At 36.4% G+C, this 12,544-nt stretch overlaps 1 protein-coding gene across 1 annotated transcript in view; it reads left to right on the top strand.

The window, feature by feature from the left end:
• Positions 1-5,480: 5,480 nt before the first annotated feature.
• The window catches only part of Asxl3 (ASXL transcriptional regulator 3), a 135,581-nt gene continuing 128,517 nt past the window's right edge, over positions 5,481-12,544 (top strand). Inside the window, exon 1 of the mRNA XM_076837330.1 lies at positions 5,481-5,557. Coding sequence (XP_076693445.1) covers positions 5,502-5,557 — 56 coding nt within the window. The 5' untranslated portion in view covers positions 5,481-5,501. The remainder of the gene's footprint in view (positions 5,558-12,544) is intronic.

The raw sequence follows: 12,544 nt of genomic DNA, 5'->3' as shown, positions 1-12,544 counted from the left end.
TCACCCACTTACTAGCTTTATGGCCTTGTTCAACTCTGTTCATCACACAGAGTGTTAATGATACTGTTTTTTATGCATCTCATGGCATTGTAAGGATCAAATAAAATAATATGTTGTGGGAAAGCAAATGAAATACTATATGTTGTTTGAAAGCACTCTGCAATTGTGGAGAGCTATATAATGGCTTATTGTTGTTATAACCCCATAATCATTTACCCAGGACACAGGCCTTAAACATCTAAACACTTTAATGAACTGCCACTATGGATTAGGGGAAGAACACAGTAAGTTAGAAAAAGGGTGACAGCCTGGTCATTGATATCCATTTAGCATTTTACAATTGTAAACACTGAAATGATTTTTAAATTGTACAGAGTTTTTTCTTTTTTTGCAATCAAATAAGTAAACTATCTGAAACTTTAATTTAGGGCCCAGAAGGCCAAAATTTTAACCTTTATGTGAACACTGTTCTAGTGTGTTTATCTTATAGACACTTAAAGTGAGTTTTCTGTTTGAAAGGCACTAAGGAATTTTTGAGTAAGCCTTAAAATGTCTGAGCCAATGTTCCTGAATCAGAAAAGTACTTAAGAGAGTGAACCTAATGCATAGAAAGACACATTCTTCACATGGCCTGTGCCCTAAATGATTTGGCATACCAGCACTGCCCTTCCTGTAGCTAAGATTGTGGATAATGGGGGGAGGAAATATCTGGGACGAGTCTGTCTTGCTTCAGTTGCATGAATTTAGATGTTTTTGACATGGGCTCTGATACAGTAAGTCAGAAAACTGAAATCCAGTGGTGTATCTGCACATTTATTTGTTCACTTCCTGGGAAAAAATAAAAGACCTGTCTCTAGGAAGGTAGCTGATGATATGTATCCTTTGTGTCCCTGGCCACAGGGGAGTTCCCATTTTTGGAGACCAGTGTTGAATTTGAAACTTTTCCTACAGGAGCAATGCTGTAGAAAGAAAGTAGGTAAGAACTGAAAGGATTTTGAGAGTTGCAAGGTAACTCCTGAGAATGAACAAGAATCATAGATATGGCTCTCCCACAGGAGAGCAGTCACTGTACAAAGAAAGAAAGGGCATTTCATGTAAAGATTGATCACTGGTACAGACTAATTTGTGAAGAGACAGTGATATGTCTGACCAGTGTTTTCTAATTACACTCTTCTCTTGGCAGCGCTTATTCTAATAATTCTGGCTACAGCTTATCCTTAGCAAAATGCTGCAGTTTTAGGGGCCTGTTTTTGAGGAAGCAAATGATAAGTTAGCTCAAATTTTTAGCAAGTTTTTTGAAATGAGTTACAAAAGATAAATTTTCAGTCAAAGTATGTAGGAAAGAGAAACAAAACAGATACTAGAAAGAAGATAAAATTCATATCATTTGTTAAAAAAATTCCAATTCTTTGGTACAATTAGAACTATTAAGAATTCAATTAGCTATTTCATATAGATAGTAATTATCAGTTCTATGGCTTTTGTATGCATTTGCAGTAAAATGTGAACATATTAAAGTTTTTTCATGGTTGCAACTGAAAATACAAAACAATAAGGTGGTTATTATGGATTTTAAAATTAAATTTAAATGAAATACTGTGTTGGAAGTTCCTAATAAATATTACTCACCAATGAAAGAGAAAAAAATCATGGCATTTGCAGGTAAATGGATGGAGTTAGAGAAGATAATGCGAAGTGACATTTAGTTAATTCCCCCAAAACAAATACTGAATGTTTTCTTTGATATAAGGAGGCTGATTTATAGTGGGGTAGGGAGTGGGAGCATGAGAGGCAAAGACAAACTCTAGATAGGGCAGAGGGGTTGGAGGGGAAGGGAGGGGGCTTGGGGTTAGAAATGATGGTAGAATGTGATGATCATTATTATCCAAAGGTATAGGTATGAAGACGCGAATTGGTATGAATATACTGTGTATACAACCAGAGATATGAAAAATTGTGCTCTGTATGTTTGATAGGAATTGTAATACATTCTGCTGTCACATATAAATAAAAAATTAAATTAAAAAAATAAGTAATATAAAGGTACTGTGTCCAACTACAACTAAGAAAAAAAAATCCCAATGGATTAAAAATAATGTTTTTTTTAAAGAAAAATAATAATAAAATAAAGGTATCATATCCATCTACAACTAAAACAGTATACATTAAATAAAAAAAAAAGAAGGAATAATAAGAGCAGCATCCTGTTCAGAGCGCAGCGCACTCTAGTGTGATATCAGTTACAACAGTTTAGTCAGAGTCCTGACAGTGATTATCTGAAAGATCAGAGAGACCCAGAAGGATCCTTGCATAAGCCACAAGGACAGTGCTTTGCAGTTTTGAGACCCTCAGGATTCCCAGATGCACCTTTGGCCTTAAGTATGGGTACTTGTACCTTCCTCATATCCAGCTCAGCAAGAACAGCTCTGTTTGTATGTTTTATATATTGGGTCCCCACATTTATATATAGATTTCATATTTTGAAAGCTTTTCATCATCCTGGTATTTATATAGGGCAGAGGATGCTTCACTTGCCAGTGGAACACATACCATCGGGGAAATGTGGCTTTTAATAGGAAATGGGGGTTTACATTCGTATTCACCTTTGCATAAAATGTAAATTTCAGAAGAATTAAAAAGTATATAAAAATGTTTAATGGGGCTGGGATTGTGGCTCAGCGGTAGAGTGCTCACTTAGCACGGGCGGGACTCAGGTTCGATCCTCAGCACCACATAAAAATAAAGGCATTGTGTTGTGTCCATCTACACCTAAAAACTAAATATTTAAAAAAAATGCTTGAGAGAAACATTTGCAGATATTTGCATGCTCACCGGGTAAAAGAAATTTCTATGCATTTTAACAGTAGAAGTCAGTGGAAAAGACCAATGGACTTGCTTGCATAAATATAGAAAACTTTGCACATATAGATAAAATATCTAAAACAGGTGAAAAAGAAGGCCAAGGTCTACCCCATAGCTACAGGTTTACTGGTACAGTGGGTGGTACTCAATCTAGTATTTGCACCTGAGAGTTTAGGATGCTCTTATACTTGACTGGGACTTTTCCTCACTTCAGTGTTTTAGAGTATGACTGCTTGTGAGTCTGTTCATGTCGCTGCTGTGTGTCACATTATTCTGATGGTATCAGTGTTTTGTTCTGTGAAGGTAATTTCTTTTGTTCCCCTCATGTGTACACAGCTAGAGCTCAGTACAGCTTGCTCACACCCAGGAACATGTCCTCCTCTGTCTTCTTTCTCTGTCTTGCAGGAACTGAGGGTGGCTTCTGGTGTCTGTGTGGCTTCATCATTTCCTTCCTGCCTCTCTTCCACTTCATGATGTAATTCTTGGCACTTTTACTTCCTTTATAGAGTAGGATGTGATGTCATAGAGAAGGGGACAGGGCTATCCAAATTCTCTCAATTGCTGGGAGGAGCTGCCCAGGTGTGCTGAGGGGCCTGTACTCAGGAAGAGAAACAGGGAATCCTCCACAGTGAGTAACCCCACTTTCAAGTGCACCCAAATTTCTGTTAAAATATTGTCCAGTACACTGGAGTTTCTTCTTTGGCCCTTTCTAGACGGAATCATTTTGCCTTTAGACATTCCCAGTTCAGCTCAATTTTCCTCCTTCTTACCCTTCTCCCTTCTTCCCCTTCTTTCCACCATCCTTTTCCTCTCCCCTCGGTTCCCCTCATCCTTGCTTAGTGTGTGTCTGTGTCTACTGACCTTCTACCCATATCTTTTATGAGAGACCATCCATGTTCCCAGCATTGCCTCTCACTGAGGTGATGCCCACCCTATATGTAGTACCTGTGACCACAGCATCTCCTTTCAGTGATTCATAATTATGCACCGTTCTTCTTACAATTCCTCTTTTTTTTTTGAAAATTCTGTCAGCTTTTTTTTGTTTCCATGTCTATTTATTTCTCCCTTTCTATGTGATAAAATCTTTTCCCCTTTTCAGCCTTATTATGCAGTTTCCTTATTGCCTTTTTTCCAAGATTTTTATCCTTCAGTCCTCTTCCTGATGCCTGTTTCTTTATCTCCTTTCCCAGTTTTCAGTGCACCTCTCGGTGTCCTCCTCGGGGAGGACCGTTTTCCTTCTTTCCTGTGGACATACCAGTTGCCACACTCTCTTTCTAGTGTGGCTCATATGTCTGTATCCTGTAAAGCACTTATCAGCAATGAGTAAAGGAATGAGTAAGGTTGGGCAAGGGCGGGGGGATTGCCTGGGAACAAGGGAGGACAAGGGAAGCAACCTGAACACAAAGCGGGGCAGGCTGTGTGTGACTCTTTGGAGTTTGGGGACCTCAATGGACAGAGCCTTTGCTAGTAAACTAGTTGAAATTTGGCCAATGACAGTCAAAGAGATCACAGAGCTGTTTTGAATGGACTGGGAAGCTTTTTAGGGTGACCCTGTTAATTCTTAATAACTATGATCCTTCTAGAAAATAATTATAAATTAGAACTCTAGTATCTTTAAGTTGCATGGGGCCATGATTTGTGCATGATGCTCCAGTGTAACATAGTTCAATGTCATCTACCCTTGAAAGAGGTCATTGTGAAGATTTGTGTAGACTTCGTTCTTGTGCCCATGTATGGTCCCTGGGGGTCCACATGGGTGAGCTACTACCACTTCCACTGCATGGAGTTGAGTCCCTGGATCAGTAAGGGAACCTGATTACTAGGGATGATGGTCTAATGCCTGTGAAAATAATGAGCTATGTTTCATGTATTCCTATGCCCTTTGTTTGAGGTAAACCCCTTCCCAAAAGAATTAAGTAGGGCAGAATAGGAAAGAAAATGGGACTGAGGTCATGAAACTGAGATGGGCTGAATGGAAAGAGGAAAGGATTTACTTGAAATTAATTGGAAAAGGCAAAAGAAAGGAAACTGAGCTGAACTGGAAAACACATAGCATTGAGTGACTTTGGCTCCTATATGCTTATTTCAACATTTTAGCCATGAAGGTTTTATCTTCTTTCTCATTTTTTAAAAAATATAAACGTGATTGATCAAAATATGAATCCCATGATGATGTTTGTGACCAGCATTCTGTTCTCTGCTACTGGTAGCATTCAGGCTCCATGTTTCCAAGATCCTGGGAACTTAGGAAACATTTTAATAGCCTGGAGACATGACTTTAACCATGAAATATTAGCAATTTTTCACATAAAGGAAATTACATACATTTATTGACTTGTTTCTTTAAGTTTCATATTTTTTTTTCTTTTTTGGTGTGTATGCCTTTGTGATATTTTTTCAAGAACAGCCCCCCTATATGTTGCAGAAATTACCATTTTAAAAGTTCATAAAAAAATTTTGGACACCTGAGCTGTGTGATGGGAACATAACATTCACATAAAAGCCCCTTCCCCCTTAAAACTTTAAATAAAACTGCATGATTTACATATGTTTTCAGTTTTTATATTTCCATATAATAATCTAGAAATTTTATGTTTATTTTTATTTTTTAGGCACTAGAAAAACATCCCAACTCACCAATGACAGCAAAGCAGATATTGGAAGTCATTCAGAAGGAAGGGTTAAAAGAAACAAGGTGAGTATTCACATTTAAAACATTTTCCTTTTTCATTGACTAATAATTGTCACTCGTTGTGCAAAATAGGCATACTTAGATTTTGACATTGTAGCTGATGGTGAATTAAGTTCTACCTGCATCTTTTTTTTTTCTGTGATTGCAGAATATTTGGATGACCTAAGATTTCCTTGGAACTGCCTGTTAATAAATTACATTAGATGGGTTCATATAGAATGTACTTTGTTAACAAAGAGAAGCACTGTGGGATTTAGCCCCTGATTGCAGTTAGTCCTGTTTCTCTTTTTTGTTAAGTGGAGATTGTGTTTCTAAAATTAAGCAGTGAAAGTGAAACTTTTACAGGCTTAATAGATAGATCCAGGATATAAAGATGAGCTGACACTGATAAAATTCAAGTGCCAATAAGTGTGGCTGGGAATTTAGTCTTCCTATATTGAAGAACTCTACTTGTAGTGTCTTTTATCATCTGTTGAGCCTTTAAAAAAATAACAGCTTTATTGAGATTGAATTCACAGACTACAAAATATGCCCTTTTAAAATGTACATTTCAGTGGTTCATATTATATTCACAGAGTTTTGCAATATCACTGCTGTCTAACTTTAGAACATTTCATCACCCTAAAATGAAACTCTGTACCTGTTAGAAGCTACTTCCCATTCCCCATTTCCCTTGCTTCTGGTATCCACTAATCTTTACTGTCTGTATGGATTTTGCTATTCTGGACATTTTATCTAAATAGAATTCATATAAATGTAGCTTTTCAAATTTTGACCCTGAACGTGTTTTCAGCATTGATCCATGTTTTAGCAAAATCAGAACATCATTCTTTTTTGTTGCCAAATAATATTACATTGTATGGATATACCACAATTTGTTTACTTCTAATGGTCCTTTGTTTTTATTTGTGTATTAATTTCACAGTTTGGGTCTTAACCAGCAGGGTAGGGCTGTGTATATATTGCTTACAAACACACACTCAAAAGGAGATTCATTATAGAAGGGAATGACTATAATAATATCAAGTGTAGGCCATTGGCCACATTTATCAAGTACGTTATTTTGCATGAGTTGTCTGTCGCTGACTAGCAACATCATAGTGGCAGTGGTTGTAATTTGGTGAAATGTTTTTATCCATATGGAAATAGAACTGCTAAGAGAAATGAATATCTTCCTGAGCACCTATAACTCTTGTAACTTTAAAGTGTGGGTAGCATCAATCTCTAGCTGTTTAAAACATATCTTTTGCAAGTTAGACCCATCAGGTATAGGACACTGATGTACAAATTTTCATCTCTGTTTTGGAGACTTTTATGCCTGTTCTGAAGACACAGGCTGAGATGATGTGACCACATCCACGCTTGCAGTAGTAGCTCCCCCAGGCAGTGGTGGCAGTGATACAGTTAATTGCTGTAGGAGCCTAATAGCTCTGTCGAAGTAGATGTTGTTCTCAACCTGGGGTCAGTGTGAAGAGGTAAGGAACAAAATGTGGAAAACTGGAAGTTAATTTTCTCCTGGCCACCTGTCAATACCCTGAAAATATTTATGACATTTAGCACTGAAAATGTATGTGCCATAGCCAAAAGAAAAGAGGGAGTAAATGTCTAAGGAGATGCACTCCTGTCGAATGTGAGCTCTGTGCCAGAGGACTCTGCCAGCACAGACACGAGCTGCATCTCTTATAAGCAGATGTTTGAAATTTGTTCATTAAGATAGTCTTCTCCACAGGAGTGACTCTGCTGCTATTTATTGTTTCGAACTGTGAGATCCAAAATTCCTGTACTGGCTCTCGGCAGCATTTTAATTACACTTATTATCATAACAACACTATTTCATGTTTTTCAAAATGCTGTTCCTCCCTGAATGGTATTTGAAAGGGTTTTAAGTATACATAGTTAGTAGAAACAAGCAAACACCAAACAAAACTACTTCTTTTTTTTCTTCTATTTTTCTTTTTACTTTCTTTCTTTTTAATTTTTTGTGGTACTGTGTATGGGTCAAACCCAGGTGCTCTACATTCCCAGCTCTATTTATTTTTTATTTCAAGACAGAGTCTCACTAAGTTGCCCAGGCTGACTCAAACTTACAGTGCTCCTGCCTCAGCCACATTGCTGGGATTATAGGCATGCATGACCACACCTGGCAAAACAATTTCTTTAAAGATTAAAGAACATTAAAGTGGAAAACATAAACTCATGTTCCTCTAAATGTACTTCCTACTCACTCTGTGTATTATTATTGTGTCCTGTAGGGGGAAAAATGTCCCTTATTCCTAATATTGATGGACCAGTATTGGGTTATTTAAAGTAATACCTACAAGCAGTTCCCAAGTTCAATAGGAAAGGAAAAAAACAAAGTAAGAGACCACTTTTCTTTTAAGTTCTCACCTTAAAATCAGTTCTGCATCAAGTAGCCTCAGATTATGCATTTTGTGTTCTCATTTTTTGTCACTTTCCTTAACTCCTCCCTCCTGTCATTTGTGACCTGTTATAAGTGGCTCACGTGTCTCTGCTCACTCTTCCCTGGTTTTCTAGTTACAGTTTGCTCATTAAACTTTCCTCTAAAATAAACATATTTTGAGTGCATTTGGGACTGTCCTATGTAGTTGTAGGAAGCAGATGCTGACATTTATTTTGCCTACTTAATGTACTGTTTTGCTACTTTTTACGTTCTTAAATGTTTTCCAAATATTTAAGGTAGCTGAGTAAATGAAGTGTAACTCTATGTATTTTTCTTAAATAAAGTTTAGAAATTCCATCATCAGAAGGTCAAACATGGCTGATTAATGCTAGGTGTTTATTTAATGATGTACTTTTTCAAGAAATGCAGATTGGTGATATGCCTGATTAAATACAGAGAATTGATTGTGAAATTACTGATGTGACCATAACCCCTCTGGTCTCTGTGGATGACAGATAATGGTGATAGTCTTCACCCAAATAGTCCACCACTGTATTGGGGATTTCTAGGAAAGAGAAGACAGGGTGTTTATCTATCATCATTCCGACCTGTAAGGCCGCTGGTGTCAAAATGCTACCGGGGTCTTCATTCTCTGCGATAGACAGGTCTCTCTTGCTTTGACCTTCTGGGCTGTAGTTTTGTCCTTGTGTGTCTTTCTTGATGTCCTTTAGAGCAGGCCACCCTAGCACTCTTAGCACTCTGCAGGTACTCAATAAATAGCTGATGAGCAAGTTATCTTTCTCATGATGTTAATTTGCTGGCATTTAGTGATGACTTTGGCCTGCTTTCAGAGTTAAAAGCTTCAAATCAAAAGGAAACTGAACCTTTGGGGAATCTCTTTTAATACATGCATGCTGATAGTCTCTAATAGATTATCTGTGAACAAGTAAAGTCCTTGTTCTATTGCTTATTTTCAAACACTGTAAGAGCCACTTGTTTAAATTTGTAACTTAGAATTTAAAAAAAGAAAACTATGCTAGTAATTTTGGCAAAGCTAGTCTATATATAGATGAATATGTTCAGTATATATGATCTTGTTACTTTGAGATGAAATTCTTGACATTTTATGCAAACTTTTCAAGTGACACTTTAAATCACATTTTTTAAATTTAAATATGATAAAGAGGACAGTCTTTTATATCATATTCTTTGTATCATTTTCATGTTATTGATGAAATGTGTAATGTATGATTAAATTCTACTAGGAAAAGCCAGAACAGAATAAATATTTCTCATGTGGGTTTGAAAAGACACCTGAATATAATAAATTGTTAGATGCGGTTTTAATGAAAAAGATGAATGGCATGGTCATAGCATGATTTTTCTGGACCCAGTTCTCTTTTTTAGTGAAAATTAATTTGGTAAAGTTTACTTCACCTTTACATAAAGGGATAGAGGAATTTATCAGTATAATTTTATATTATAAAACATCTGATCCACCTATGCTTTTGCTTTACTGGTTATGAAGTTTTCAGGCTTCTGTTCCTTTATATGTATTGGTTGTCAGCAATTGATCAGTCACAGTTGTTTGGAATGCTTTTCAGATGATCAGAATCTTATAATCCATCAAGTAGCTGTGCTGCTTGGAGAGAGGAGATTATGTGCATATAGCAGTCTGCTGCTTTTGCCGATGGATATTTGATATTCTTGTGGACCCCTTAGCTAAACATTCCCACTTCCTCAGGGAGTTAGGCTGCTGTTGCAGAATATATTCTTGTCTGCAGTCAGGAACAATATTTATGTGGAAAAAGAGGAGTAACTTCAGTTAGCATGCTTTGGGTGATGGGGGTGGAGGGTTATCTCGGTGCTGCTTTTCTGTATTTGATTTACTTATTCAGAAGTTGTCATTTATTTATGAAGAGGAACTGAGGCATTTTTGATGCCTGGGGATGTTTTTCTCTGCTCTGTCTCATGTAATATTTAAAGAGATTGTTATGGTTTGGATGTGAGGAGTCCCCCAAAAGTTCATGTGTGAGACAATGCAAGGAAGTTTAGGAGAGAAATTATTGGGATATGATATATCAAGAACTATGTAATGTTTTGAACAACCTACAATAAAAATTAATTAAAAAAAAAAAAAAAGAATCTTAACCCAATCAGTGAATAATCTCCTGATAGGGATTAACTGGGTGGTAACTGTAGGCAGGTAGGGTGTGGCTGGAGGAGGTGGGTCCCTGAAGGCCTGCCTTTGGGGTTTGTTTTGTCCTGGTGGGGCAGAGCTCTTTCTCTGTTTCCCTGGGCCAAGTTGCCAGCCAGCTACTTTCCTCCACCACACTCTTTAAGCATGATCTCCACTTAGATCCCCAAGGAATGGAACCAGCTGTCTTTGGACTGAGACCTCTGAAATTGTGAGCCCCCAAGTAAACTTTTCCTCCCCTGTTTTAGTCAGTTTTTTTCAGTGCTGTGACCAAAAGACCTGACAAGAACAGAGATGCTTCCAAAGAAATGTGTGTTTGGTTATTGTCACATATCTAGGGGTTTCAGGTTGTGGAGTAAGGCTTGCCTTATTTACCTAGTGTGAGCAAAAAATCAATATGAGCTAGATTTTATGTACTGGGCATACTTAAATACCTGTTACTAATGTGGCATGAACTGTGATGTTAAGTGATAATAGATAAATAGTTTCTAATGGGAAGAGGAAAATACAAAGGAGGAAAATACACAAACTATAGAAAGCAATAAAAAAAATCTGTAAGGTTCAAGATAGGCAATATTTATGAGGTATATTTTTGCAATATTACAGATGCCCTACCTACGTAAAAATCTGTTAGAGTTCATCATCTGGTTACAGAGCAGTAGCCTGCAATCACATATCACAGTAGGGACATTGAAAAACTTATATACACAATCTTTGCTGGACTTAGTGTTACCTAGAATATAGACATATTTTAGATTTTGCAGTGTGGAGAACATCCACTTGACCAACTCAAGATTCTGTAATGATTCTAGTATGAAGGGGTTTTTTAAATTCCTGCTGATAATTCTTATAATAAATTTGTTTTTACCTGCCAGTTTAAGGATTTTTATGTTTTCTGTTTTGCTCTTTCTGTGATGATGTGCTGTAATTGGGATCTCCATTTTGTACTATGGTTTATTAAAGATGTTGCATCTTTTTTTAGGGGAATAAAATGTCAGAAATTCTATTTCCACGTATAGTGAAAAACAATGCAATCTTTTGGCATTGCTCCTGGTGAGATTTATGTTGCTAATTAGTGCTATAGGAGATGATTCCTTTTTTTTGCTGCTGAAATGTTTTGTCTAGAGATAAGAGAGAGACACAAATAATTTCTATTGCAAAATCAATTCTTATCTCCAGTCTCCATGTTGGCAGTCCTCCTTTCATACTGAAATGGTGGTCTAGTTTGTTTGTGTTGGGGCATTTTAGAATTATAGTGTTAGCACACAGTGTCATCCCTGCCATTTGTTAACATCTAATTCTCTCATTGTGTAAATGGTGTGCACAGTCAGCTACTGAGAGAGGGATGCATGAGACAATGGCGTTATTAAGCAGAAACATAGGGTAATTTGCATATATTTATGTGTGTATCCATGTGTCTAAGCAAGCCTCTAGAGGTTGATAGCAAAATTTTACTTGTCATCACTGTGAGATTAGAAATCTCCATTAGAGTCATTCTTAACAGTCTTCTCCCAGCCCTTATGGCCAGTTGGTTCATGGATAGTGACAGTTCTACTACCCAGGTACACTTTTCTTTCTCTGTATCTTGCTTTTTGCCATTCTTCAAGAACTTATTATTTCTTACCTGTATTATTACACTGTCTTCTTATCTGTTGACCATACTCCTAGTTTTTTTCTCTTTTCAAATCTATTTTTTCATCCTCAACCAAACAACATCATTTATTGTAGCATTTCTTACTGATAATCCATAATATTCTAGAACCAGTATCACACTTGGTGAATTATGAATCAAAAACTACTATACATGGTATGTTTGTGGTTAATCAGATGAAATTAGGCATGGTATTTTTCCTATTTTTTGTCTCTGTATAAATTATGATATTTCTGATAATATGATATGAATGATGAATGCATGTTGTTATACTTTACATGTAGGTAAAATTTTGAATTTCTAATCTGGTCATTTTTATATACATTTGACTTTTCCCAAAATAAATCTTTTAAAATATTTGTTGGCATTTTATGTTTTCTGTAAATAATTTTCAACTTAAATGGTATAATATTGATTAAATACATAGTCATATATGAATATTACTAATTGTTTAAAAATAATTTTGTAATCTCATAAATTAAGTTTTTGTTAAACTTAAAATTTTTTGTATAGTGACAGAAATAATTGAAATAATTCTTGAGGGGAATATTGTTATATTTTGCTGTGGAAGCAATTCCTAAGTTAAAAGTAATTATGTGAAACATTATCCTACAAGATCAGGTTCCAGATCTTTAGTACAACCCTAATCAACTTGGACTTGGGCAGCTGTAGAGCCTTCAAAGTCAAATATCTGACATTGCAGCCACAGTTGATGACTTGTCTTTCATTGTGAAATTTCCC

This window comes from Callospermophilus lateralis, chromosome 17 (genome assembly GCF_048772815.1).
Source record: "Callospermophilus lateralis isolate mCalLat2 chromosome 17, mCalLat2.hap1, whole genome shotgun sequence".
Taxonomy (NCBI): Eukaryota; Metazoa; Chordata; class Mammalia; order Rodentia; family Sciuridae; genus Callospermophilus; species Callospermophilus lateralis.
This window is presented reverse-complemented; position numbering and strand designations above follow the sequence as displayed.